This window comes from Botrytis porri, assembly GCF_014898465.1.
Source record: "Botrytis porri strain MUCL 3234 chromosome Unknown BPOR_026, whole genome shotgun sequence".
In the NCBI taxonomy this organism is placed as follows: Eukaryota; Fungi; Ascomycota; class Leotiomycetes; order Helotiales; family Sclerotiniaceae; genus Botrytis; species Botrytis porri.
Window position 1 is genome coordinate 84,487 of NW_024066100.1, and position 24,866 is coordinate 109,352.

At 38.8% G+C, this 24,866-nt stretch overlaps 7 protein-coding genes across 7 annotated transcripts; 5 read left to right on the forward strand and 2 right to left on the reverse strand.

Annotated features, from left to right (window-relative positions):
- Positions 1 to 726: 726 nt before the first annotated feature.
- Positions 727 to 1,455, forward strand: EAF01_011858 (uncharacterized protein; the record flags this gene model as incomplete). The annotated part of the gene is made up of 1 exon (XM_038920116.1): positions 727 to 1,455. The coding sequence occupies one exon, from the start codon at positions 727 to 729 to the stop codon at positions 1,453 to 1,455; it is 729 nt and encodes a 242-aa protein (XP_038764370.1).
- A 2,242-nt stretch (positions 1,456 to 3,697) lies between these two features.
- On the forward strand, positions 3,698 to 4,440 carry EAF01_011859 (uncharacterized protein; the record flags this gene model as incomplete). Its single annotated transcript, XM_038920117.1, has 2 exons — positions 3,698 to 3,807; positions 3,861 to 4,440. 2 exons carry the CDS (start codon positions 3,698 to 3,700, stop codon positions 4,438 to 4,440), a joined length of 690 nt encoding a protein of 229 aa, XP_038764371.1.
- A 1,446-nt stretch (positions 4,441 to 5,886) lies between these two features.
- On the forward strand, positions 5,887 to 7,514 carry EAF01_011860 (uncharacterized protein; the record flags this gene model as incomplete). Its single annotated transcript, XM_038920118.1, has 3 exons — positions 5,887 to 6,061; positions 6,123 to 6,362; positions 6,433 to 7,514. 3 exons carry the CDS (start codon positions 5,887 to 5,889, stop codon positions 7,512 to 7,514), a joined length of 1,497 nt encoding a protein of 498 aa, XP_038764372.1.
- An 826-nt stretch (positions 7,515 to 8,340) lies between these two features.
- Positions 8,341 to 9,963, forward strand: EAF01_011861 (uncharacterized protein; the record flags this gene model as incomplete). The annotated part of the gene is made up of 4 exons (XM_038920119.1): positions 8,341 to 8,539; positions 8,603 to 8,818; positions 8,868 to 9,457; positions 9,523 to 9,963. 4 exons carry the CDS (start codon positions 8,341 to 8,343, stop codon positions 9,961 to 9,963), a joined length of 1,446 nt encoding a protein of 481 aa, XP_038764373.1.
- Positions 9,964 to 11,004: 1,041 nt separating this feature from the next.
- Positions 11,005 to 11,916, forward strand: EAF01_011862 (uncharacterized protein; the record flags this gene model as incomplete). Its single annotated transcript, XM_038920120.1, has 3 exons — positions 11,005 to 11,073; positions 11,219 to 11,369; positions 11,591 to 11,916. 3 exons carry the CDS (start codon positions 11,005 to 11,007, stop codon positions 11,914 to 11,916), a joined length of 546 nt encoding a protein of 181 aa, XP_038764374.1.
- A 9,347-nt stretch (positions 11,917 to 21,263) lies between these two features.
- Positions 21,264 to 21,761, reverse strand: EAF01_011863 (uncharacterized protein; the record flags this gene model as incomplete). Its single annotated transcript, XM_038920121.1, has 2 exons — positions 21,264 to 21,319; positions 21,578 to 21,761. The coding sequence occupies 2 exons, from the start codon at positions 21,759 to 21,761 to the stop codon at positions 21,264 to 21,266; spliced, it is 240 nt and encodes a 79-aa protein (XP_038764375.1).
- Positions 21,762 to 23,029: 1,268 nt separating this feature from the next.
- Positions 23,030 to 24,806, reverse strand: EAF01_011864 (uncharacterized protein; the record flags this gene model as incomplete). Its single annotated transcript, XM_038920122.1, has 3 exons — positions 23,030 to 24,191; positions 24,249 to 24,334; positions 24,390 to 24,806. The coding sequence occupies 3 exons, from the start codon at positions 24,804 to 24,806 to the stop codon at positions 23,030 to 23,032; spliced, it is 1,665 nt and encodes a 554-aa protein (XP_038764376.1).
- Positions 24,807 to 24,866: the final 60 nt, after the last annotated feature.

Genomic DNA, 24,866 nt, shown 5'->3' on the forward strand with positions numbered 1-24,866 from the left:
TCATATCTCAAAATGTCTTGAAGGATTTCATCTGAGTTTGCCCTGTTATAACCAGGTCAATGAATGTAAACAAGGAGGAAAGATTTTTAAGTTGTGTATTGACATCTGATCGTTCTCGAGACGATATATGGTATGGAATTTCACCAATAGAAAAAGATATCCAGTCCCGAGCAAGAAGTACAAATAAACTGCCAAGGCTCATTTATCTCGCTAATGGGTGTCACACGTGTTTTGACCTGAAATAGAAGGTTCTCGGACCTGAAGTCTCTTTTAACAACAGAAAGTAGCTTCCTTTTCAAGGTTGACTTTTCAAGGTTGAGGTCGACGCCGCTGCTTTCTCTGTTATTTTAAGTTTTGATAAATATTTCTTTGGACAACATCATTGCCAAATTATTTGCTAAGCAATCTTCACAAATTGAGAGTCGAAAGTTACAGCCAGGTTACCAGATTAAACTATCACGTTAAGTCGCGTTAAGTGTTGTGTTTCTATTCGGGGGAACCAGAAGGAAATGGATGCAAATTCAATCATCACACATGATAATTTTCTGTTGTTAACCTCTTTTTACTCTGCCTCTTGGTAAGTTTTGACACCACAATTACAAGTAATCCACATAGGATGCAAATTCCAATCCATATATCTAATATATTTTCAGCGAACCTTAATCCTTTTCCACTGCGGAAAGTCGAGCTTGTCTGAAGCATCTATCGAATTCAACTTATAGTACGATGGTGCGACTTTTTGACCTTTCAAAGTCGCAAGACATCGATGAGATCTCAGACCACACAGCACAGAGCCCAGACGTTTTTTCGAGCGATGAAGAATCAAATCAACCGAGTGGAACAGCTTCTAAGAGAGGCATTTCAGGCATGAAAGCCGCAATATCTAATGCGACAAAGCGTTTTCATCATGGAATTTGGATTGAGCCACCAGTCAAAGAGTGTGACTTAGATTGGAGACCTACTGATGAGCAATTGTTATTTGCGAATGAGATCGGTTGGGGAGAAAGTGCAGTCTCGCAAAGTGTTGAGAAAAAGATGTGGAGGCTTCTTCCGAAGGAAGTTAGGGAAACGGAGAATACAGAGGTGAAAAAGAAAACTACTATGAGAAAGCGAAAGGCAATGAGTATACCTGCGCCTGATTCAACGGAGGAGACGCCTGAGAGTACAGGTAGACGAAGTCAGCGAGTACGCAAAAAGGTCACAACATACAATGACATGAGCTTGGCTAGGATAGCTGTATCTTTCCCAAACGAGTATCAAAGTGATAGTGGTGCTCCAGAGGACACGGCTCGGCAACAAAAATCGGCATCGAAACAGCCTCAGATAGCTATGGAAGATCAAGTCAGTTCACTTGTTAGATCAGAGGCCGAGTCGTCCGGCAGGGAGCCTGAGATTATTGGAAGACGAAGTCGAAGAGCACGCCGATGGCCAAAACTTATAATACCAAGATTCTGACTGGAACTGCTGCACATACTCCGGCGAAGTACGCAGAAAATAACAATGTAGGGGTTGAAGCACCGCGACAAAATCAGCAATCTGGGCGACGTCAAAGAAGTGAAAGGGATTAAAGTTTTCTGTACCGACTTGGCATCATGTTTAAAGTTTGGAAAGTGTGGATATGGGAAATATCGGGAAATATGGAAGTTTATGGTACTCTGCAATGTCATCGGTCTTCTTTGCCCAAGCTGCACCTAGCACAGGAATCTTCAGCTTTCATATATCCTAGGCAAATTATATCGAGGTGGAAAGAACTGACTCATGGAGTGAAGATTAAAACTGGAGGAGATATATGGTGAAGGACTCAAGGATTCTACCTGGAGCAGGTCAGCCAGCTACTTCCAAAGTGAGAGAACCGTCACAGATAGAAGTTGATCAACAACCAGTGTAAGCAACTGTGGCGATTCATGTACAAGAGGACCATTGTGGTTCTTGTTAAGCTTCTTCTAGGCGATCAAGGAGAAATTATCTAGATTGAACAGTCGATCAAATACAAGATTTGCTATTCATGATAAGACTTAAATAATTCAAGCGCAAAAGTTATTGGCTTACAATAAAGAAGTGTTTGATAAATGTGAATTCTCGTGAAGTTGATATCTTCTCGTAAACTTGTGATCTTAACTCAAGTCAGTGTAAAGCGTTGTTCCATCCACACTCTCTCTATTCTTGTTTCATCTAAAGTTCTCTCTTTTCGTCCCTTTCGTCTTGGACAATTTATGTTGATGAATACGTTGACAACCCGCTTTATTCGTTAGGCATAAAGTTCAGCAACAAAGCCATTCTGGTAAATTAACTATGTCCCATGGTCATGATAGTGACCCTCTAGAATTATTTCAATAATTATACATCCCCTTTCATGTCTTTACAACTCAAATGCAGTCTGTATTTTTCGGAACCCGCATACCATTTTCTCACAGACTTGTAAATTTTGTTGTCAGATTGTGGATTTGATTTTTTGGTGTTGTCCTGGTGGTGATTAGGTCGGAGGTAGCGATTATAAGGTTTTTATAATAGGAGGTAGTGTGTTTATTGATATTTTGGGATTTCCTCTAGGTTCAGAGCTAAGAGAGCTATATGCAATACACTTATGCGCTACCGCGTGCTCAAGTGTGCATGTTAACTTGCATCACAACACAATCACTGGCGTTTCGCAACATCAAATGTACCTGATGCGTTCGTGAATGTGTAGTACTAAGGATTGTGAGGTATCAGGAAATTCCATCAGAAGGACCTGGATAAAATTCATAGTCAACTCTAAGGCAAAACAGTAGATATGCTGCTGAGTACGGCAATAAAAAACAGGCGAGCAGATCTTAGAGATATAAGATTGAATTTTTCTTTGAGATAAGAGATGCAATTCTACTTTTTCATACATTATCAACGACCAAAATGTTCCCCTTCTCAAGATCGAGTATGAATTCATTTCTTTACCGAATGAGCGCCATACTATATGATGATTCTGAGTCTGAGTCTGAGTCTGATGAAGAAGCATCAATCAATCTGCCAGATCTCGATGAGATCAAGAGAGCAGCTCAAAAAGAATACCCAGATGACAGTTTTGATAGAGCTTTTGCGACGTACATTATCGAAAACGTGATCAGAGGTGTGGAGTTCCAGGAAGGTGGTACACGATATATTTTTCGCCCTAGTATGTAGATTTCTGCCTCATATTGACATATGATTCATACAACTATCTGTGCTAAAATGTCCCCTATAGATATAAAACTCTATTACGATAAACGACAGCCTCGTGGCGAGTTATTAGTCCCTTTCTGGTTCATCTCGGATTATTTCAAAGCACCTCGGCTCAAGGAAGTCTAAGCGGTTGTTGCGTTCGCGCAAGTTACTACGTCTAGACCCTGGAGATTCTTGGAATCATCCCGCATCGCATCCTCATCATATTCTGAAGTTTCCTAAAGGTACGTAAAAAGAACTTAAAATCTACATTAGCGATAATGTATATCCAACTTTTACTTTTCATTTGTGATTGTTCATGGCTGACTTATGTGTTGCGCATAGAAATTATCAACAAAATCCTTAGTTTCATTCTCATTGTAGGCGAAGAACAAGGTTCCTTGGTCCCAGAAACGATTACTTGTAACATCGACAACCTGCTTGTCTATCGAGAGGCAGACTACAGTGTTCATTGTTCCGAATATGTTGGTCCCAGATGCCAATCTGATCCCTGGAATCACTCAGAATGGTCGTTCAAATTCCGGATAAAGGCTCACATTGCTCGGAAGTACGAAGTAAGGAATCAGTCAGAGTTATCTCGTTCAAGAACGCTACATCGACGCAAGTTGTTTACGTGTCTGTAAAGAATTTTACAATCTTTGTTCAGCCTTACTTTACCGAGACAACAGTTTCACTCTCACCACATATGGACTCAGCCTGCGATCTTGGGGAGTTGGAAGCTTGTGCATGGTGGATGAAAATAAACCCAAAGAACGATACGAGGATGCAAAATCTGGGAAGCCTGATCCAAGTCTCTTATCTCTGAGTGATTGGAACTATGAAATTGGTAACGGCATTTCTCAAATTCAGGATTCTTCCACGGTAGACCGAATGAGTTGGCTGTACTACGACCCATTTCTTCGATTTCTTCATACCATAGGTTTGAAAAATGCAGCGTTTTTGAAAACGCTTCAATTTACTGGGGAAGTCAGGACGACTGCAAACCAATTACCTGGAGGTCAAACTCCCTCCCTGCCGTCAGATGACATACGACTTAACTTACAAATTTACGTCAAATTTATCAACCAATTTTGTCCAAATGTACAACAAATCACCTTGAACATTCAACCAGAAAAAGGTAGAGATGATAGTTTCGGATTGGACCTATCTCCACTCTTGGGAGATCACATCAGGAAGTTGAAGACCGTCAAGACTTTGATATTACGTACTGCTGACAGTAGTAAATCTGAGAAGTACGTTCCCAATTAAATTTGCCCTTGCAAAAGAGACAATGCAATGGTTTGCGGACAGAACAGCGAGAATAGCAGCTGAGGATCGGAGACTAAAAGGATTTATGTTTTAGAGTTTTTGCGGTAAGATTTACATTAGGAGCAGATACTTTCTGGGAGCGGTGTTAGGATTTTATTTTTCCCATCTAGTTACGGAAATATTTTTATGATAATAGTTCGTAAAAGATGCAGTGATTTCCTGTGATATACCGTAGGTGATTCACGAAAAAGTGACGAATGGCACGTCATGAGAGTGGAAGTGAGGTTCAACCCTCTTCGGATGCTACTGAACGTTCTTCACCAACAAATGAGTTCAAGAATTCACAAATGTGGTTGAGTATCAAAGAAATAGATTGTTCTTCTCTGGAAATTAGCAATCATCAATATGTTGTAGCCATTCACGCCGTTAATTCTACATGCAAGTTCACAGCTCTGTAAGGATTCACAGCCTCTAAACATGACTTCTTAGTTTATAATCTTAAGCAATTTGTAAATTTCCGCATTTTTCAAATCTAATAAAACTCGCCATCTGAATGATACATAATATATTGATGGTGTAGAATACAAAATCTAGGCTAGGATTCTTTAAGCGAGCGTGGGGTTTTTCATAAGGGGGTTTGAGTTTCTACCTAAAAAATGGTTCCGCATCGCATGATTACAATACAATTACGGTCAAATTCTTATCAACTATTAACAGATCCAAGATTGAATCAGGGCGCAAAGTATCATGCAAATGCTGATTTGGATTACGCAACTATTATCATACACTGCCGTAGCTATGGTTAATTAACCGTGCCTAAACCATCACCGCTCACCGCGCTCGTCAAAGCTAGCGAAAGACAATAAGATAACGAAAATCGTGCCAATATTCATGAACATAACAAAGGACAACATGAAGTGCATGTTAAGACTTGGTCGTCCAGCCATACAAGATACCAGTGCTATTTGATGATTCACGCTCAAGTTATATTCATTAATCACAATATGCGATACGGTATGAATCGCGATGCGGATTCTAGTACGACATGTATACACAGAACGAAGTATCTGTTAAAAGCTAGAAATCTGACCGTAATAGTTAGTATTGCTGAAATATCGTTAGTATCCTGTCCATCGTTATGGAATAGATCTAGAGTACGGTGTTGACTGTAAAGGTAATCTTTGTTAGACTCTTTTGCTACGGTTGCTGATTTTACCAAGAAGCCTTCCACGAGTGCTTATCAGGGAAATAGATTCCCTTTCCAAATAAGCTTTCTTGCTCTCCTGCTTATCTTTCATCAAGAACTTCTTTGATTAGGGACTCCCTTCATCAAATAATTCATCCACCGAGAACTTATTCATCGAGAACTTCATCTCCCATTCAAAGCTTGAGATGAATTTATTAAATTCAATATCCAGCCATTTCAGTCTTCCATCCAGACCAAAGATGTCTGCGAAAGAATATTACATTGATAAGCAAAACTCTCCGAAAGAGCAGCTCCGCGCATCTACCGAATACCCAGATCTTACTCCTGGGGAGGCCCTTCAGAAACGAGTCCTTGCTCGCTGGATCCATAATCAATGGTTCGTGAAAGATGGGATCCGTCATATCATTTGTAGAGGTATGTTTATCACTGAGTAAATTTAATCATTCAATACACACTAACTTTATCATCTTTGTAGATATTGAATATTACCATTATAAAGCCCAACCTCAACTTTGGAAAAATCTTTCACGTTGGAGATCAACGACAGAGACTCAGACTTATGTCGATTATTGGGACAGTCCAGTTTCATTAAAGGATGTGGACCGCGTAACTAAGGAGACACTTGCAGCTCGTGAAGCAATTGGAAATCATTCAAGTGAGGGAGGTTGGAATCTTCCGAGATCTCACCCTAGACACTTGCTCAATTTCCCACAAGGTAAGTTTGCCATCATTCAAATTTAATGACTTCACATGTAGATGATGGCTAACTCTTGTTCAATTTATAGAGATTCTGGATAAAATTATTGGGTATAATCTCATTGTTGGCGAGGACGTGGGCTCGATAGCCCCTAGAGCGATGACTAGTAACAAAAAAAGCGACTACCAAGAAGCCCATTACCAAATCGGTCGCCCTCCTTACCCTGGACCTGTTCACCAAGATCTTCCGCGTAATGGTTACCGTGTGTATGCCTTTGCTGAGAAATATCATCCATCCATTGGAATTTTTGGAGATACTTTTTTCGAGAGAGGACAGCAATCCATCAAGAAATCTGAATTGAGCGACGAAGTCGGACCTTACATTCAGCTGCAAAACATTTTACGTCCAATGATTGATGCAAGCTGTCTCAGAGCATGTAGAGCTTTCCACAATTATGGTACCGAGATGCTATACAGACATAACACTTTTACGTTTGACATTTCGACTTATAGGAATTCGAGAAAATATATGATATACGATCAAGATGGACCTCGTTCAAGCTCGACCGTCCTCAAACCAGATAGACACACAGAGAATGTTGGAGTACTACAGCCGTACAATGAATGGCTAGTCGAAGTTAAAGGCGTAGTATCTCAAGTAAAACAATCGGTTAGCGACAAAGATTTAGCAGGTTGGGCTTACCAAGATCCCTTCGTTCGATTCCTTTATAACATTGGCCCGGAAAATGCGAAGCTTATCAAATCTCTGCAGTTTTCTGGAACCATGAAAACTCATCGCTGCGATTCACAAAGAGATCACCATAAGACTTGTGGCGAGGGCTTTATGCTGAACTTCCTCATCTATCTACAATTTATCCGTGAGCTTTGTCCGCACTTAGAAAATCTTGTCTTGAACATCTCTCCGGATGTTCATCGTCGTTACGACAATAAAGAATGGTTGAGATGGTCTAGCTTCCAGGATAATCTTATTCCGCTCCTGAAAGTTCAACTTAGAAAGTTAGAGACAGTCAAAACTTTGGTTATTTGCACGCGAAACGAAGAGAAACCAACTGAGAAAAATCATCTTTATGAACCAATGAAGTTTCCTCTTGCTGTAGAAACATGTAAATGGTTTGAGGATAGGGCAAAAGGTTGGGCATCGAAATCTTAAGATCATTAGAGCATGCTCAATAAATTCTTTGTGGGTATAGGATTGGGAGACTCAAGTCTAAAAGATTTGGTTTCATCGGGCTAAGATGCTGGGAGTTTGGTTCGGTCTTCTGACCTGTAGATCTCGGGGGTTATTTTGTTTTAGCTAGTAATGAATGAGCTCAAGTAATAGAATATCATAAAATTGTCTAATATTATTTGAGTCTTACAATCGTGATTTGATGACCCTTTATAGTTTACCTACCCAGTCCACGGGTGATTCCATTCCCAGTTAAAGGCCAATTCCAAGTCAGTGACAGGTGACGTTGAAAAGTTTGCTTGAATTGTATCCCTATTTGCCAATGAACACTTCATCCGGAATGCATAAGTACCCTGCATGCACCGCCTAAACAGTCACTTCCCATCATTCAAAAATGTGACATTCATAACTCTCCCTTGAATCAGATTGAAAAATTAGAACACAAGGGCATAAAATCATGCAGTCGCCGTTATTGCAGTTCATGAATGCGGAAGCAAACATTGAGCAGAGTGAATAGGAATATTCATATAAATTCCCAATGAATTATACCATACTTAATTTGAATAATGATAAGCCAATGTGTCGCTTAACGTCTGCTGTATAGACTAGCGTTTAAACAAGCGAGCCGAACTCTTTCCAGTGGCTTTATAAGCTCCCTTCGCTCCAACATCCATTCCTACAAACTTTCTCTCAACATCAACTTGAACTTCAACTTTAACTTCGACTTCAACTTCAACCTGAACATCAATAGTAGTATCAACTCCAACTTCAAGTCCAACATCTAAGCAACCCCCATAACTACATCAAAATGCCAGCACCACAAATTTATGGCCGCCCTGGTGCCTTTGGACCTTATACTCCAGAGGACCTAGAGGTAGCACGCCGCCAGTTTCCAGAAGAGAAGCTGGCATCCAGGGCTCTAGAAAATTATGCCCGCGATAATTGGGAGGGATTCAGTAGCAACAGATGGTTCTGGAAAGATAACTGCCGCTATACTTGCGGTAATGGTATGTTGAAATCACACAAACAATCTAGTGTTCTTAAGACTTCTTGCTCACTGATCATTTCAGATATCAATTATAATCAAATCTGGATGCCCAGAACCAAAGAAGTTCGTTGTCCTTACGACTATAAGAAGTACTTGGTTCCATTGGGTGGTCCCCCAAAGCTGTCACAAATTGACATACTAAAGCCACAGAGGCTTTCGAAGCTAATCGCGCACAAGAGCGAAAAGGAATGGGATTTGCCTCGTGATCACCCCCGTCATCTTTTGAATTTTCCACAAGGTATATTAACTTTAAACTGCCGGTTGCAAACTGAACACTAATCATCTAGACGCAGAAACTCTAGATGCAATTTTTGGGTTCATATTGAGTACTCGGAAATACACTATTTTGCCAGATGTCTCCACCTCGAACAAAGTGCAAAAGTATGAATACTGCAAATTCCATCAAACTTACACATTAGCCCAAACGGGTGATGTGATGAGTCTACCACGTGGGCCTCATGTTGATTCTCTCGTTGTAAGCACAGTAATTCACGAGCAACGATACGACTCCCAGGGCAAATATTTTGTTCTTCGCAGGGTTTGCCGCCATCTGATCGATGCAACACTTCTACGAGTTTGCAAGAGCATCTGCAATCAGGGAACAAAACTGTTATATGCAGGAAACGAATTCGAGTTCAAAACTACAAAGACTGGCAAACTAGGTGCCCCAACTAGCCTTTTTGATGGCATATTGTATCCAAGCTCTGGGTCGAATAGATCGTTTTGTCAAGGAAGAGATGAGCCACAAGCCATAGAATTACGACAAAGAATGGCCGATGATGCTATCAAAATCATCGAGAATAGAACACCGGTACTAGACCTAGACTTTGACATGTACCACGATCTCTTTGTCAGTTCCTTCGTGTCATTGGTCCAAGTAAGGCCGCTATGATCAAGACCCTACATTTTCGCGGGCACATCAAGTCACACTATTGCTCTCAGGATTCCAGCTGCACAAAAGGTTACAAGTGGTGCTTAGATGACCTGATCGAGAGTCTCCTCTTATACATTACTCTCATCAAGAGATTTTGCACGAACTTGCAAAAGTTGGTGATCGCCATGTGGAAAGACTACGAGACAAGCGATAACTACAGGGGATCTCGCACACAATATGACCATGAAGAACGAGAACGCCAGTGTTATGCACGTCTGCAATCTTTGCTGGAAAACCAGATGAGAGAGTTGGACACGGTTCAAGATCTTCAGGTCTACGAGGATGACCGGGATGAAGTAGAGTGTGCGAAAGAAACCGAAACATGGTTTTCTGAGAGAACTCGCCTGCGGGGACTTGAGGCGCTTGGGAAAGCGAAACTGGAGAGTAGGATGCAGGCTTTGACTGTCGGTGACGACAATGCCAGTAGCTCTGTCGAACCTTCTGTCTGATGTTTCAGAAGCACAATCGGTGTCCTGCAACTTTCCTCCGACAAGTCATGAGATTAGACCACAGAGATATTGACGTTGAGGGGAGAACAAGCATCATTGATGGATCCAAGATGCTGAGTTTATAGCAAACATATCTTTTAGTAATTGAACCATCACACTAGACTCAGATTCTAGGTGCTTGAATTTGAAAAACTGTGACGAACATAACACATCTACTTTAAAATAATAATCTGCTGCCAATGACTCTTTTCTCAACTAGAAAACTATCGATTTGTACTATTCATAAGTCCTGACTAACATTCCACAAGTAAGTCTTGACAAGATGCAAATCAGGTACTCCCTGCCATGCATGTCTCTGACTTCAATCTCCCTCGATTCCCTCGGCCATCCAAGTGTTTTTTTTTTCATCTCATTGTTTTTCCTTGCTATATTGTATAATTATTATTTTTTTACCTATATCGCATGAATAAAGCATTTGTGTTATGTAAGATGCCCGCTTAAGAGCAGTAAGTTGATCATTAGGAAATGGTACTGTGTTGTGACTACTTAGCCATAGATCATTTCCTAAGTTTTCGTTTTCCAAAGTTAGCATATGATTTTACTTTGTATTCTTCTCATATTTGGCTTCATTGGGTGAGATGCATGAATTGAGTGAAGCAGGAAAGAAGTGAATATGAAAGGTCTGGTCAAAACGAGAACTGAAGTCTGGCACGTGCCTCATTTTCAGTCTCATGCATATTCAAACTTAAGATCAGTTTCCTTCAATAACAAATGCAGCATCAATCACTCAAACAAGATGTCCTGAATAGATTGGTACTATATATTGAGAGGGATTTCTTCTCTGTTCTTCCATTCCTCTTCAATAACTTCTTCATTCTCTCTCAAAATTGCACATTTTCAGAATAAAGATGCCACCACGATTTCCTCCCTGCGGTCTGCGCGAACATATCCACAATCTTCCGCCAATGACTCAAGAAGATCTTGATGCCGCGCGTAAAGAGTTTCCCGATGAAAAGCTCGCATGAAGAGCCCTAGAAAAGTATGCGAAGAAGCATTGGATTGAAGATCGTTACTTTTGGAAGGATGGCTTTCGTCATGTCTGCGGCTCTGGTATGGTAACTTTTCAATCCAAGTTGACAAAATACCTTGGATTTTTTGAAGGTGCAATAAACTCATTTGGTCGATCGCAGATATTCAATACTTTACAGTTAGGATTCTTAGATATGAAAGAAAGACTAGCCATGGCATTTGAAAGAGAATATATCATATTGCTGAAAATACTCCAATATTGGCCATGATTGATCGACCAAAGAAGAAAGGACTCCAGAAGTTGATCGCACATCAGAGTGAAAGCGAATGGGCATTGCCTCGGGATCATGACCGACACTTGCTGAAATTTCCTCAAGGTAACTTATTTATTTTGTAATTGGTGCATGGAGCGTGAACCCTCTTCAACTCCCAAAGGTCATACTTAATCCATCTTTCTTTTGATTTCCCCCAAAAGACTTAAGAGAGTTCAAAAGAAGATCTCAGGAGCATAATCGCGGCAAAATCTGTCATGGTATCATCGTCCATACATTTATTGATGAATGCTGTTTTATTCTCAACCGCTAATTTTCTTTAAAAGAAACCATTGATACGATCTCCCGCTTCGTTTTAACAATCGAGGATCATACAGTCACGCCGGATGTCACAACATCAGATTGGAAACAGGTTTTCAAGTCGCACAAGACCTATTCTCTAGATGGTGAGAGGAGTCTCAAGTCAGAGCTCAGCTTTAATACTGTCATCATACACCCTTGCAAAGATCAAGAAGGAATATACTTTGAGCTTCGAAAGCTATTTCGCCCCAGGATAGACGCAACTCTATTACGAGTGTACAAAAGGTTCAGAGACAATGCAACCAAGTTTTTATATAAGGAAAACGTGCTCCATTTTACAACCATGGATTGAAGTGAAACCGGTAGTCCGATTTCTTGGATCAATTGCGAGAATGCACGCAAAAGGATTAAAAATGGTTCGGGTTTCACTCAGCGTCCGTTAGATGAAATGCCACTACTGCTAACACAATTCCACAATGCATGGCCATTTGGTAGCTCCGAGCCCGATTCCTTTGCCGTCAATGATGCCGTTCGCTTGATCGAAAGCTCTGGAACCCCAATGCTCGAGGACTGTCAGGTTGCTTACAGCTACCACGACCACTTTTTCCGCTTCCTTCAAATGATTCGAAAAGAGAAGGCCAAGATGCTAAAGACCTTATAATTTAGTGGAACAGTGGTCTTACACTTATGTGACGGCAGCGGCTCTACGCATGTCGCTAATGGTTCGTAAAACTCGTTGTGCTCTAAGGACCTGATTGATACCCTTCGTTTGTATATTCCAATCATCAACAGGTTCTGTACTGGTTTGGAGAGGCTGGTAATTGAAGTGCAAAAAGACACCCATTCAGACTGGCCGTTACTACTCGCCTTGGGGTTTTCGGACTCGGGCGGGAGTGCTCACCAACAGCACATAACCTCCCTCCTCGAAGGAGAACTTCCAAAACTCAAGACAGTAAAAACTCTGGAAGTGTGTGAAGTCTTTGGGGTCGAGGACGCCGCCTCTGCAGCAGAGCCTTCAGTCGATAACCCCGAGCCCAGAAAACTCATGAAAAGAGATAAGCTTGATATAGCAGAACCGACGATCGTATGGTTCAAGGAAAGAGCAAGCAAATTAGACAATGAGAAAGGAGAAAATTGAAACAGTAGCAATTATGATATCTGCAGGATGTCGTAAATTGCGGGATGAAGGGTATTTCATATACGTGAGAGGGAATTAACAGAATGGGGAATGAAGGGCGGGATTCTGAGGAAAGTGCTTCTACTTTCGGGGATCTGTGCAGATCTAGAAAGCGACAGACAAAAATATGCAATCGTAGCCAGAATGAAGAGGAATCACATGAAATCATCATGATTCGTGCTCGTTGACGTGAAGGTTTCTCCTACAGGTGTTCACCCCTTTATGTGCGCAGTTTCAAGCATTCAACGCCTCGGAACTCTAACATCTATCAACGTCAGTATTGGTAGACCAGACAAATATCCAGATATTTTGAGTAAACTGATACAAATTCGTGCATTGAAACCACTTAATCCGGTCTTTGCGGTAAACACAACGAGAAATTTGACACAAGCGGCAAGCCCACAAATTTTATAATGTCGTTCGTTCCCTTGATCGTGCTGGTTACCATTGACTACCTCCCTTTCATATCTACCTTGCCCTTTTCATTCCTCGTATCCTCTTCCTTGAAATATCACCTTCAACTCATACATCCCACCACACCCCACCCAAGAATCCCCCCAACCACTAAACATCCTTCTTCACAACTCAGCCTAAAGCCAAATCTGCAATGAAAAAAAAAGTAATCCAAAAACTGGTCAGACATCCATCAACACCCACCCCAATTCCGTCTCCTAAAAGAACAGAAAAAGGGTCGAGATCATCACCACTTTCTCTACAATCTCGCCACTGTTTCCAGCAACTCCATCGCTTTCCACACCTAGATATGAAAAGAACGAAAGCAAACGGTTTCACTCTGAGGCATCGAGGATCGACTCATCGTCCCAGTTGGAGTCTGTGGCTCTGGTAGAGAACACAGAAGAAGGACGTTTACTAAAGAAATGATTCTTTGAAGTATTGTCGATACTTTTTTTCCCTGAGGGTCTGGGGAGGAGGGGAATTTATAGATGTTTGGGAGTGGTTTGTGCGCGGGGGATGAGAGGGATGGATTGGGATTAGGGTGGAAAAATCTGTTGGTGGGTGGGGCGGATTTATATGGGTTTTGGGAAGTTTTTTTGAGGATGAGTTTTGGGGAGGGGGACGGATTATGTATGGTGGCTTTGTTGTGGCTTTGTTGTGAGGCTGGCCGGGGATCAGGGATGTGTGGCTGTGTGCATGTGGCTGTACGGTTGTATGCTGGCTGTGTGGCTGGATTGGTAGATGTAGGTACTTGGTGAAAGGCCTTTTCTGCTCCAAGTGAACTTCAAAGTTCAGTCTTTCTTCATTCTTCACTCCCATGATCTCGAGATGCAGGTGCTTAACCAATGCATGTGAATTGTGAGATTATGGCTTGGGGAATGGACCCAGGCATTGCGAGGCTGTCAGCACTGCTGTGAGCTCTGAAAGTCTTGAGAATGTTTACCCTCGTGTACGCTGAGCAAATCACTTCCGTTGCTCAGGATATACGTTCCGATTCTTAGCAGAAGAATACGCTCAATACCGAAGCTCAGGATCATTTTGGAAGGCGACGATAAGATAGGTAGGTTTGATTTCGTAATCGCTATTCGAGTCTCGTCGTCGCTTACTCGATGGCTTAAGATCGTGAACTTCGAATTCGAGGATGTTATCATTGGTTCTATACACCTCTCACAATTTTTGAACTGGAACATCACTGGCATTGGCTCAATATATTCGTTGCTTGACTGTCGATCAACATATTATGTTTCCTCGAATTCAAATCGAATTGATCTTCAATGAACAAATACTTGTCCTCTTGCTTAGCCCTGCTCTAGTGAGTTGGCTAGCCTGACTATCAACTATAAAAGACTTCTAACTTTCCATTCTCAAATTGTGAGGTTTCTACCAAAAATACTTTTACTACACATCAATACTTTTACAAATATCAATATTTTCTTTCACAATCCACCTCCAGCTTCGATCGATAGTGTTACCCACAAAGAGTGATCACGCTACCTGACTTCTGAAAAGCCCATTTGATATCAGACGATTGCTCATACATTTATCGTCCTCCTCTCGTGGTTCAATTCAGCAGTCGCAACTACAAGTTTCATCCAATCTCTTCCTTCTAATCTCAAATCTCTACATACCATATTTTCATGCGATATGGCACCAAGTCGAAGGTCCAAGATTCTCAAACTTCTTCCCTTAAGAGTCAGGAAAGTATTTACTTCTGAAGCTGCTTCGAAAAATTCAGATGATAAATCGCCTGTTGCCAATCCATTTCCATTTCCGCAACTTCCTGCAGAATTGCGAATTCGGAATCTAATGCCAAAAATTTCATAAGAATCACACGGGGTCGTTTAAGAGGAGATCTCGAGCAAGTGACATATACTATACAAAGGTGTTCAAAGGAAGATGCTAGCCGTTGCTACCCTGAAATATTACGTTTGAATCGCCATATTTATCATGAGGCCATGCCACTGTGGTATGGGGCCGATCATTTTCATCTCTGGCTAATAAGCGGAGTAAACGAATTCTACAAAGGAACAATTCTACCGTGCCATTTACCTTACTTACTGAGATTTATGACGTCGCTTCGCATCGATATTTTTACTGAAGATGATGATATATCATCGGCGTTAAAATCAGGGAGACCACAGATGTCTACATTTGGGACAGAATTTGGAAACCTTTTGGCTGAACATGGTAACCTCACACAACTTCACATACGCTTCTCAATGCGAACACCAATACGACTTCCTCCCTCCGCAGCTCCTTCACATATTCTAGGCAGTCTTTTGGAATCTTACTTGGAACCTTTTCGAGGAATATCAGGATTATTGAATCTGACGACATAAATCGACGTACGACAAGATCCATTCGACCAGGGTGAAAGAAATCTACTCAACCTTGGGACAAGAATTTATTCATCGGTGGAGGAAGATGCACGTGCATATCTGGACACTTTCAAGTGTGAAGTGCTCCAAACTGCAGAGTCGATACATTGACATGCTACAACCATTACCTATATCTCCACTTTCCCGAAATTGCTGTAGAATTACATGTTTTGATATACGAATACATCGTCCCTGAATACGAGATATCATCCTAGGCTTTGACCACTTTCGGAAACTTCGAGAGATGGTAAATCGATCTATTCAGCAGTACTTCATCTCAATATGATGTTGATTACTTGGTACTTCCAGATTGCAAACCTATCTATCTATCGAGATTTTTTCCATATCAACGCGACGAGGGATTCCTTCGGCAATGCCTGTGGTATTTTTAAGCAACAAATCAGAAACTCAAGTCAGATGTCTCGTAAATACATATTCGATTGCGTATATTCACGCTATACACGCATGAAAGTAGTACCACCAAATGCCCCTTTAGCAAACTAAGTCGGGTACCCTACTTTCGGGCCACCCCCCTTTTGGGCCACTTTTTACACCAAAAATGGAATTTTTAACTTTCTTATTTATGAATAGAATCCATTGAAAATTTATATATATATATAATTTAGATCATTTTTAGCTTACCTTGAAAATTTCAGATTTTTAGGAATTTTCTGTATTGAGATCTAAAGCTTTAAAATATTGATTTTTAAATTTATATAGGAATCACATACAAATTTGAAACTTTTATAAAATCTTTAATAACTTTTAATAAAAATTATTAAAAATAAACTATAAAACTTTATTATAAATTTATAACATATTTATTTTAAAGGATTCAGAAAAAAAAGAAAATTTCCTATAAATAAATACTTAAAAGAATACCCTTAAAATTATAGGGATTATTTATACTATTCTAAACTCATTATATACTATATCTCTATATTTATTAATTTTTTTTAATTTTTTTTTTGATTTCTATAAAAATTTAAATTCAAAACTTTCAAAAAGATATATAGTTTTCTTTTAATAATTATTATTAAAAAATTATTAAAGATTTTATAAAAATTTCAAATTTATATGTAATTCTCATACAAATTTAAAAATCGATATTTTAAAGCTCTAGATCTCAATACAGAAAATTCCTAAAATTTTCAAATTTTCAAAATAAGCTTAAAATAGCTTAAATTATATATATTCAAATTTTTATTATATTAAATTATATATTGATAAAGATATTAATAGACTAAAAAAGCAATTTTTGGTATAAAAAGGTGGCCCAAAACAGAAGTGGCCCGAAAGTAGGGTGGTCGACTTATATCTTCCCTTTTTCAGTTTCTACCTCTCTCCAATCTCAATTCATCCATAATCATCATCATCACACTCGTTCAAGATCTCTAAAGTCTTCCACCTCAAGATCATTTCTTACACTGCGCATCGGAAACTCACTTTGAGGAATCTTTTTCGTTCGTGGATAAGTCATGAACAGAATTGGGAGGAAGAGAAAATGCGATGTTTCCCAAAAGAAAATATATCGCATTATATCATAGGACCTTCCACTCATTAACTTCTCAAACACTTCTCAAATGATGATTTGGAAACCTGAGGGCTTTTCTCGGGCGCTTGTACTTGTGTTTGTTTTGAGGTCGGGATATTTGGTTCGCTGGCTGGGTGGGGGATATGGGTATTAATGGTATGGGGTTTGGAGGAGTGTGTAACGTAGTTTATCATCGAGTGGACCATATCATCGAGTGGGCCATTATAAATACATACAAAATTCGTTTGTGTATAACCGTGCACTTTCTTCATTTAATAATATTATTTTATAAAATTTGAAATTATGAAATCTAATTATATTAATATTATAGAAATCTAATTTGCTTTTTAAAATTCTAATTAATATAGAAGTTATTATTAAAATAATATTTTTGTAACGAAAATCGTGATAATTTATGATTTTTATAAAATATAATATCAATTTTCATATAAAAACTAAATATTTATGAAAGAAATCTTTTCTTATTAATAAATCTTTTTTCTTTTTTAAAAAATATTGATTAATTATTAAAATATAAATATTAGGAAAAGGCTAATTTTAGTGTATTTTGAAGTGGCCCACTCGATGATATGGTTCACTCGATGATAAACCACGTTATAGGGAAATTGTAATTTTTAATTGTTGATATCTCTGATAATTTTGATTTATGGATTTATCTATATATTCTCATAACGGAGATGGCACTACCTACCTAGATCGATAGAATGATCCCAGTCCTTTTCGAATCCTTCTTTATCTCTCTACTTACTCCTCTTCTCGACGTCCACTTCCTCAAATTTCTCTTGTGTTTGTATTTGGAAATGTGGGATCTTTTTCTCAACTATAGTATTGAAAATAATCACAATATGTATCTTTAGGCTGTACAACGGGTACCCGCGGGACGGATAATAACCTCATGTTACGGAGGTACCCGCACCGCAACATGGATTATAAGATAAACCTAAGGCCTTGGTGTTGGAACCTACGAAAACAGCACTGTAGGGACAGTTGGATTAAAGGGTAACGAAAGATAGCGGTAACCGAATCAATAAGCAATGATTAAAAGATAGGTACCTATCTTTTGTTGGCACCTACCCTACAGTAGGCACAGGAGGGATAGCGGTACAGGTTATCTAGTAAGCACAGGTTAGATAAGCAGTAGTATCATGTAGGTCACGGGGCAAGTGTCACGTGATGGATAGACAGTCTACCCAAGCTATCCAGACGAGAACGAAGGTCTATATAAGGGAATGGGTTTCATTACAATGTAGAGCTTCGTGCTCAAGAACAATCACTAGTTTCATTACTATAGTTACGAGAATTGCAACCAGTTACAACCTTATTGAATTCCTACTTGAAGTTTAGTCTAAACCACCTCGAGAGAACTCTAGACACTTCCACGTGACCCTAGAGGCAGCTCCTGTAACACCTCAACAGATAATCCGTGGATAATTCGTCTACAAAGTGAATAATTCAAAATCTGAACAGATAATCTATAAAACGGATACAAATTATCTATAAATATCCATCTACTTATATATTATATAATTATTTATAATCTTTTATAATATTAATATAATTTTATAATTAATATAAAAATTAATATAAAAATTAATATAAAAATTAATATAAATCTAAATTTGAATTACTTTTGGACTGGAAAATAATTTGAAAATAGCTTTATATTTTAAGCGAATCTTTGTTTTTTTTAGAAAATCTATATATTCATGAATTATTTATAAATGATTTATAAATTATTTATATAAAGTAAATAATTTTAAAATCTCAATAGATAATTTGTAGAGTAAATAGAATCCTTGATAGATAATTTATAAAGCGGATTATTTGTAGATAATTTATAGGTATAGATAATTTGTACGCAGCCTATATATCTTCTATTTGGAGATTGGATTCTGAAATAGGGAATATTCATTCCATCAAAATATAATACAGATTTTGAAATCTTATTTTGAAGATTTTTACTCCCCCTGGGTGCGCGGGGATGGGTAGAGGAGGGAGGAGGAGGGAGTAGATGTAGGAGAGAGGAGGAACTTTTCTTGTATTTGTTTTCTCTTGAATTCTCTACGAGCTGAGTTCTTGTACTTTTCCATTGAACGGAATCTATTTTATCTAGAAATTAAGGTTATATGTTAAATTAATATAATCTATATGATACTAAAATAAACGAACTAATTTTAATATATTTTAATCAAAGCTTCAATGTATATACTAGAGCTTTTATCTATGATATAGTTTATTAGTAGGCTGCGCATAAATTATCTATACCTATGAATTATCTACAGATAATCCGCTCCACAGGTTATCCGTTAGAGGTTCTACTCGCTCCATGGATTATCTGTTAAGGCTTTAAAATTATCCATTCTGTACAGGTAACCTATGAATTATCTACAAATAATCTACAGGTATATAAATAAACAGATTATCTACAGATTATCTGTAAATAATTCATGGATATATAAATTCTCCAAAAAAGTAGAGATTTGTTTAAAATATAAAGCTATTCCTAGATTATTTTTTAGTTCAAAAGTAATTCAAGCTTAGATTTATATTAATTTTTATATTAATTATAAAATTATACTAATATTATAAAAGATTATAAATAATTATATAATATACAAGTAAGTAAATATTTGTAAGTAATTTATATTCGCCCTGTAAATTACTTATTTAAATTTTTAAATTATTCGTTTTATAAACAAATTATCCGTAGATTATCTGTCGAGATCATTATCCGCCCTACTGTTACGGGAGCTGCCTCTAGAGTCATGTGGAAGTGTCTAGAGTTCTCTCGAAGTGGTTTAAACTAAACTTCAAGTAGGAATTCAATAAGGTTGTAACTAATTACAATTCTCATAATTATAGTAATAAAACTAATGATTGTTCTTAAACATAAAGCTCTATATTGTAATGAAACCCCTTCCTTATATAGACCTTTGTACTGAAGTCGACCAACAAGTCGATCGGCTTTTGATCATATAACACTTATCCTGTGATTCCTATTATCCTAGCTTGTCCTTTTGTTTTAGAACTAATTCCCTAAGGTATTACTAATCTTAGTAAAGCCTTCTTGCTTACTATATTCTGTCTTTCCTAGGATCTATTATCCTGGGAACTATGTTTTAGGTTTCTAGGGTATCCTATAACTAATACTATATATATGCCTGAGATATCTCTTGGGTGCCTAGTGTCCTCCGGTATATTGCAGCTGAATTACTAAGGCCTATAATACCATTATAGCCTATAAGTCAGTGATTCTACAGCCTGTTACTAATCCGTTGTAACACCTACAGATACCCGTTGTACAGCCTATTTATTAGTGAGCGGGTTATATTAGTAAATAAGTCATTTGAAAATATATCAAAATTAGGTCTTTTTCAATATTCTTATTTTAATAATTAATCATTATTTTGAAAAAAGAAAAGAATTTTCAATAATAATAATAAATTAGTTTTTTATAATATCTATATAATTAAATTTTAATATTTTCAGATTTCTTTAAATTATATTATTATATAAATAAAGTGTACGATTACATATAAATGAATTTTATATATAAAATAAAGTAACTCATTTACTAATATAACCTGCTCACTAATAAACTACGTTATAGTTAATTGATATATTAAAGTATATATATTGAAAGCCTTCAATCTCTAGCCTACGCTTCCTGCTGCGCCCCGTAAGAGTCAAATTTGAAATATATGTATAATAGTAATCATTATATTAAAATGAATTACAAAACTACTCAATGTCCTCCACTTTCCATCCCTCCCCTCCCCCTCCCCTCTCTCCTCCTTACCCTTCCACTCAACACTCTACTTCCTACACTCCTAACACCCCACCCTCCTCCTCATCTCATCCTCCTCCTCCTCACAACACCGAAGCGTAACCATCATTTGAATCCTCACTTTTCTATTCCCTTCCCCTTCCCCCTCTTCAATTCCCCCCCACCATACTCTCTCCAATCAACCCCAACCCCCCATACCACTCCCCACACACAATCAAACAGCATCCCCATTCTCACCCCTCCAGAGTCCAGACACCATAACAACCGTCTCCCCATACAAGTCCCATACACAGCATAGCGTATTCACTTGATTCCAGAAGAATAAATAACACAAATAATTAAGTGATCAGCATTTCGCGCTAGCTGGCAAGGGGGTTATGGGGAGTGGAGGTTTGACGATCTCTATATTGCTGTTGGAATCTATAAAAAAAAGCAAGAGGAGAAGAACTGAAATTGTTGTTTTCTGGAGGTGATTCGTGAACTAAGCGGGGAGTGTGGAGATTAGTGGCGGGTTGAGTAGCGGCTTGTGGTCTTTATTTTGGGGTTTGTCTGTATTTCTCTCTCTTTCTATTTTTGTATTTTTGTATTTTCATCTCCATCAGAAGAAAAAGGGGAAAGGAAAGATCAATATTCCTGCAGATCAAGAGAGGTAGTAATTACGTGCAACCAAGGAGGAAACGCGTTGAGAAAGGAGGAGAGTAGGCACATCGAGATCGATGAGGATATGAGTGAGCATTTCGAGGAGGAGGAGGGAGGGGTGAGGGGGAGGGTGATAGTGAGGGGGTTCGGTTGGTGGAGATGGAGATGTGGATGTGGATGTGGATGTGATTGTGGGCGCGGACATTGTTGTTATATAGAGAAATATGTACATGTATATCTGGGAAAGATTAATTGCGGGGATCTATAGGGTTTTTGTGATTCTGAGGTTCAACAATCTTTTGTTTTCCTCACTTCTCTGAGGGTAAATATGGTTCGTATATTTAATGAGGTGTATAGATGTAAATATATGTGATTCACACGCCGCCTTCAACAAGCGAGCATGAGGCACAGTAGAATCGAGTCATAACATGTGATATGATTGATTATTAGGATAGTTATTGAACGCGTAGTAAATTGTAATGTAAAAGTTGGATAATAATATCATCGAATATAGGGCGTTTAGTGGTCACCTTACGCATTCTGCGTGGAAAGTAGAGGAAGTGCTCGCGTCCTATAGGGAAGAGTATTGTGGAAGTTAGATTCGTATCGTGTGTTGAGAAGACTGAGGTAAATGCTGTGTATATGATAGTTTTAAGTTTTCTGGGGTGTTGGTTATTGTATAGGAATGGTTCAGAGAGGAATTTATGACATGGGGAATTGCAACCCTGGGTATCGGAGGAATGTTCAGATATATGGTGTTTCGCGATCAGATGGGAGCATACGAAACTTTACAGCGGTTATTCAATTTATTTGGTAACAGATGGGACACATTGGGGATTTGTTGAGTATGAGTAGATGAGTAGATAAGTAGCTATACTGATTGTTGAATCATAATTGGAGTAATGAAAAAATAGTTGAGTGCGAACTTAGATGTGAAAGTCTTTATTCGATTTTACCTGGCCAATGAAAGTTTTTATCGAGCCTGATACGCAATACTAACATAACAGATAGAGAATTATAACCTAGAAACCCGAGAAATGTAAATATCATCAAGCTTCGGGAAATTATCAAATCCAAGTCAATTGAAAATCAAACGTCCTAAATAACACCGCCTGAGCACCAAATTAAAGGTAAAGATGGGTGGATCACGCCCCCACTCCCCCCCCAAAAGAAATCCGTTGCTTACCCTCGGGATGATTTCTTATGTATGATTTAGTCAAGCCTTAACGGCACGCTATAGAAAGGTGGGAGACTTTCTCATTTTCATTGAAATTTTCATATATTATTTATCATCCATATCTTTGGAGATAAGCCCCTCAGCCTCTAATGGAAATCTGGATTTGGTAACATATCAAACTCGATATGAGTTCATCTGGATAAGACGCTTGATCGAGTATTCCGAATTTTGATTCTGATCCGTTATTGATTGATTGTAAAGTTGTAGGAGATGTCATGTTCAAATCGGTACTTCTCTCACAAGACTCTTCCCGGCATTTCAGGTGAATCCTCACTTAAGCCATACAAAGTGCCATTTCGCAAATCTTCCTCAATCCATTGGATGTCTTCCTCGGTGACAGGTTTATAAAATTTACGTTCCGAGCCATGAATCATGCTGTAACAAATCTGAGGGTGCATCGAAAATGGTGAGTCTAGAACAAGCTCCATTGTCGTGTTTGGAACTATTGGCTCTTCCCATTGTCCTGGAATATCCATGGAGAACTTTCCATCTTTGATGAAAGTTTCATCGATACGTGAGAGGCATCTACCCACACCAGTTCGATCGCAACGTTGCCGACCCGCTTCGCATAAAAATAGGGGATCAAGATGTGAGTACTCCGGTAAAATTGTAACATCTATGTCAAGCGAAAGAGTGTCTTGTTGATGCTCACGAACAATCGAATAATTTATGTCCTTGCAACAATGGATAAAGTGGCCTTTGAAATATCGTTTTGCAATTTTATTTTCGCCGATACTCCCCTCGTCGTTGTTCTCTTGACCGTCACTCTCGGTACTTGGATGATGAGAAAAGAGATCAATTCCTAACTCAAAGAATGGTTTCGACCATATTCGAAACATGGCATTGGTGATTTCCACGCTCCAAAGGCATCTTTTTATGATCCCTAAAACCCCATCTATGTATATGCCAGTGATAGCACGCAGAAGGAGCTCTTTATTTGATTCGCGTGAAAACGAGGGCATCAGTGCTTGCCTCAAAATAAGAGTGAGCTTGTGCTCGAATAAGAACACTTTAAATTCGTCCTTTCCACTAAACCAATGAAGCATCAAAGATCCGAGCCACATTTTGAAAAGAGTAAATATAATGTTTTTCACAAGATTCCTGGAATGATATGATTCGAAAGTCCCGAGTTGGAACAACTCTTTCGCAAACCTGGCAACTAAAAAGTCGACAACTTCGACATTTTGTCCTCCTATGATGTTGCATGGCATCACTAGTATAAAATTTCCTTCGATTGATTGGGCTGATTTATGCTGGAATACATAACGCCATACGGAAATACTTAAATTTGGGAAAAACGGTCGAGGTGGGCGCGATGCATATAACGACCAGAAATCAAACCCAGCTTCAGATATAGCAGCAAAACAGGTCAATGACGATGCTCTCGAGATTGGAAAACTGCAATGATATATGAGTACGTTTCCTTGTGAATAGATTACATTTAGAATAACCTACATGCCATAGTCATCCTTCCAGTATACATCTGCTCCAAAATCAAGAAGCATTGTGCAAAGCTGCTTGTTATCACGAATGACAGCTTTCTGTAAAACAATGAGAAGTGTCACTTTATGGATTTTCCTGCGCTGGAATACTTACATGTAAAAGAGACTCGCCGTCCTCGTCCACATCATGAATAGATGCTTCGCCGCGATCAAGGAACCTCTTAACAGCTTGAACATTGCCATCTATACAAAGTTCAAAAATTTCTGAATCATTTGGTCGGCGCCGCACAACATCAAGTGCATAACGATCAAAGGTGCTTGTCATCATGAATCTGAAACCTTTCCGACACGTCGTGAATCCCATATGAAATTTCACCAGGAAAGTCTTGGTGGTTGTTGAATTGTCAGCGTCGTCTGTCCCATCGACATCGCTATATCGGTGAGTGGTGGAAATAGTTCGGAAATTAAGAGTGCCTAGTAAGAAATTCGTATTATATTGATTCATAGACCTAGAAACACTACCGGCAGAACTTTTCCATTCACCTGAGGGAACAAAGTTACTCTGTGTCATTTCCGGTGATGTCTGAAGCGCAACCTGGTGGGATGCGCTTGTTCCAGCTACAGAGCTGAT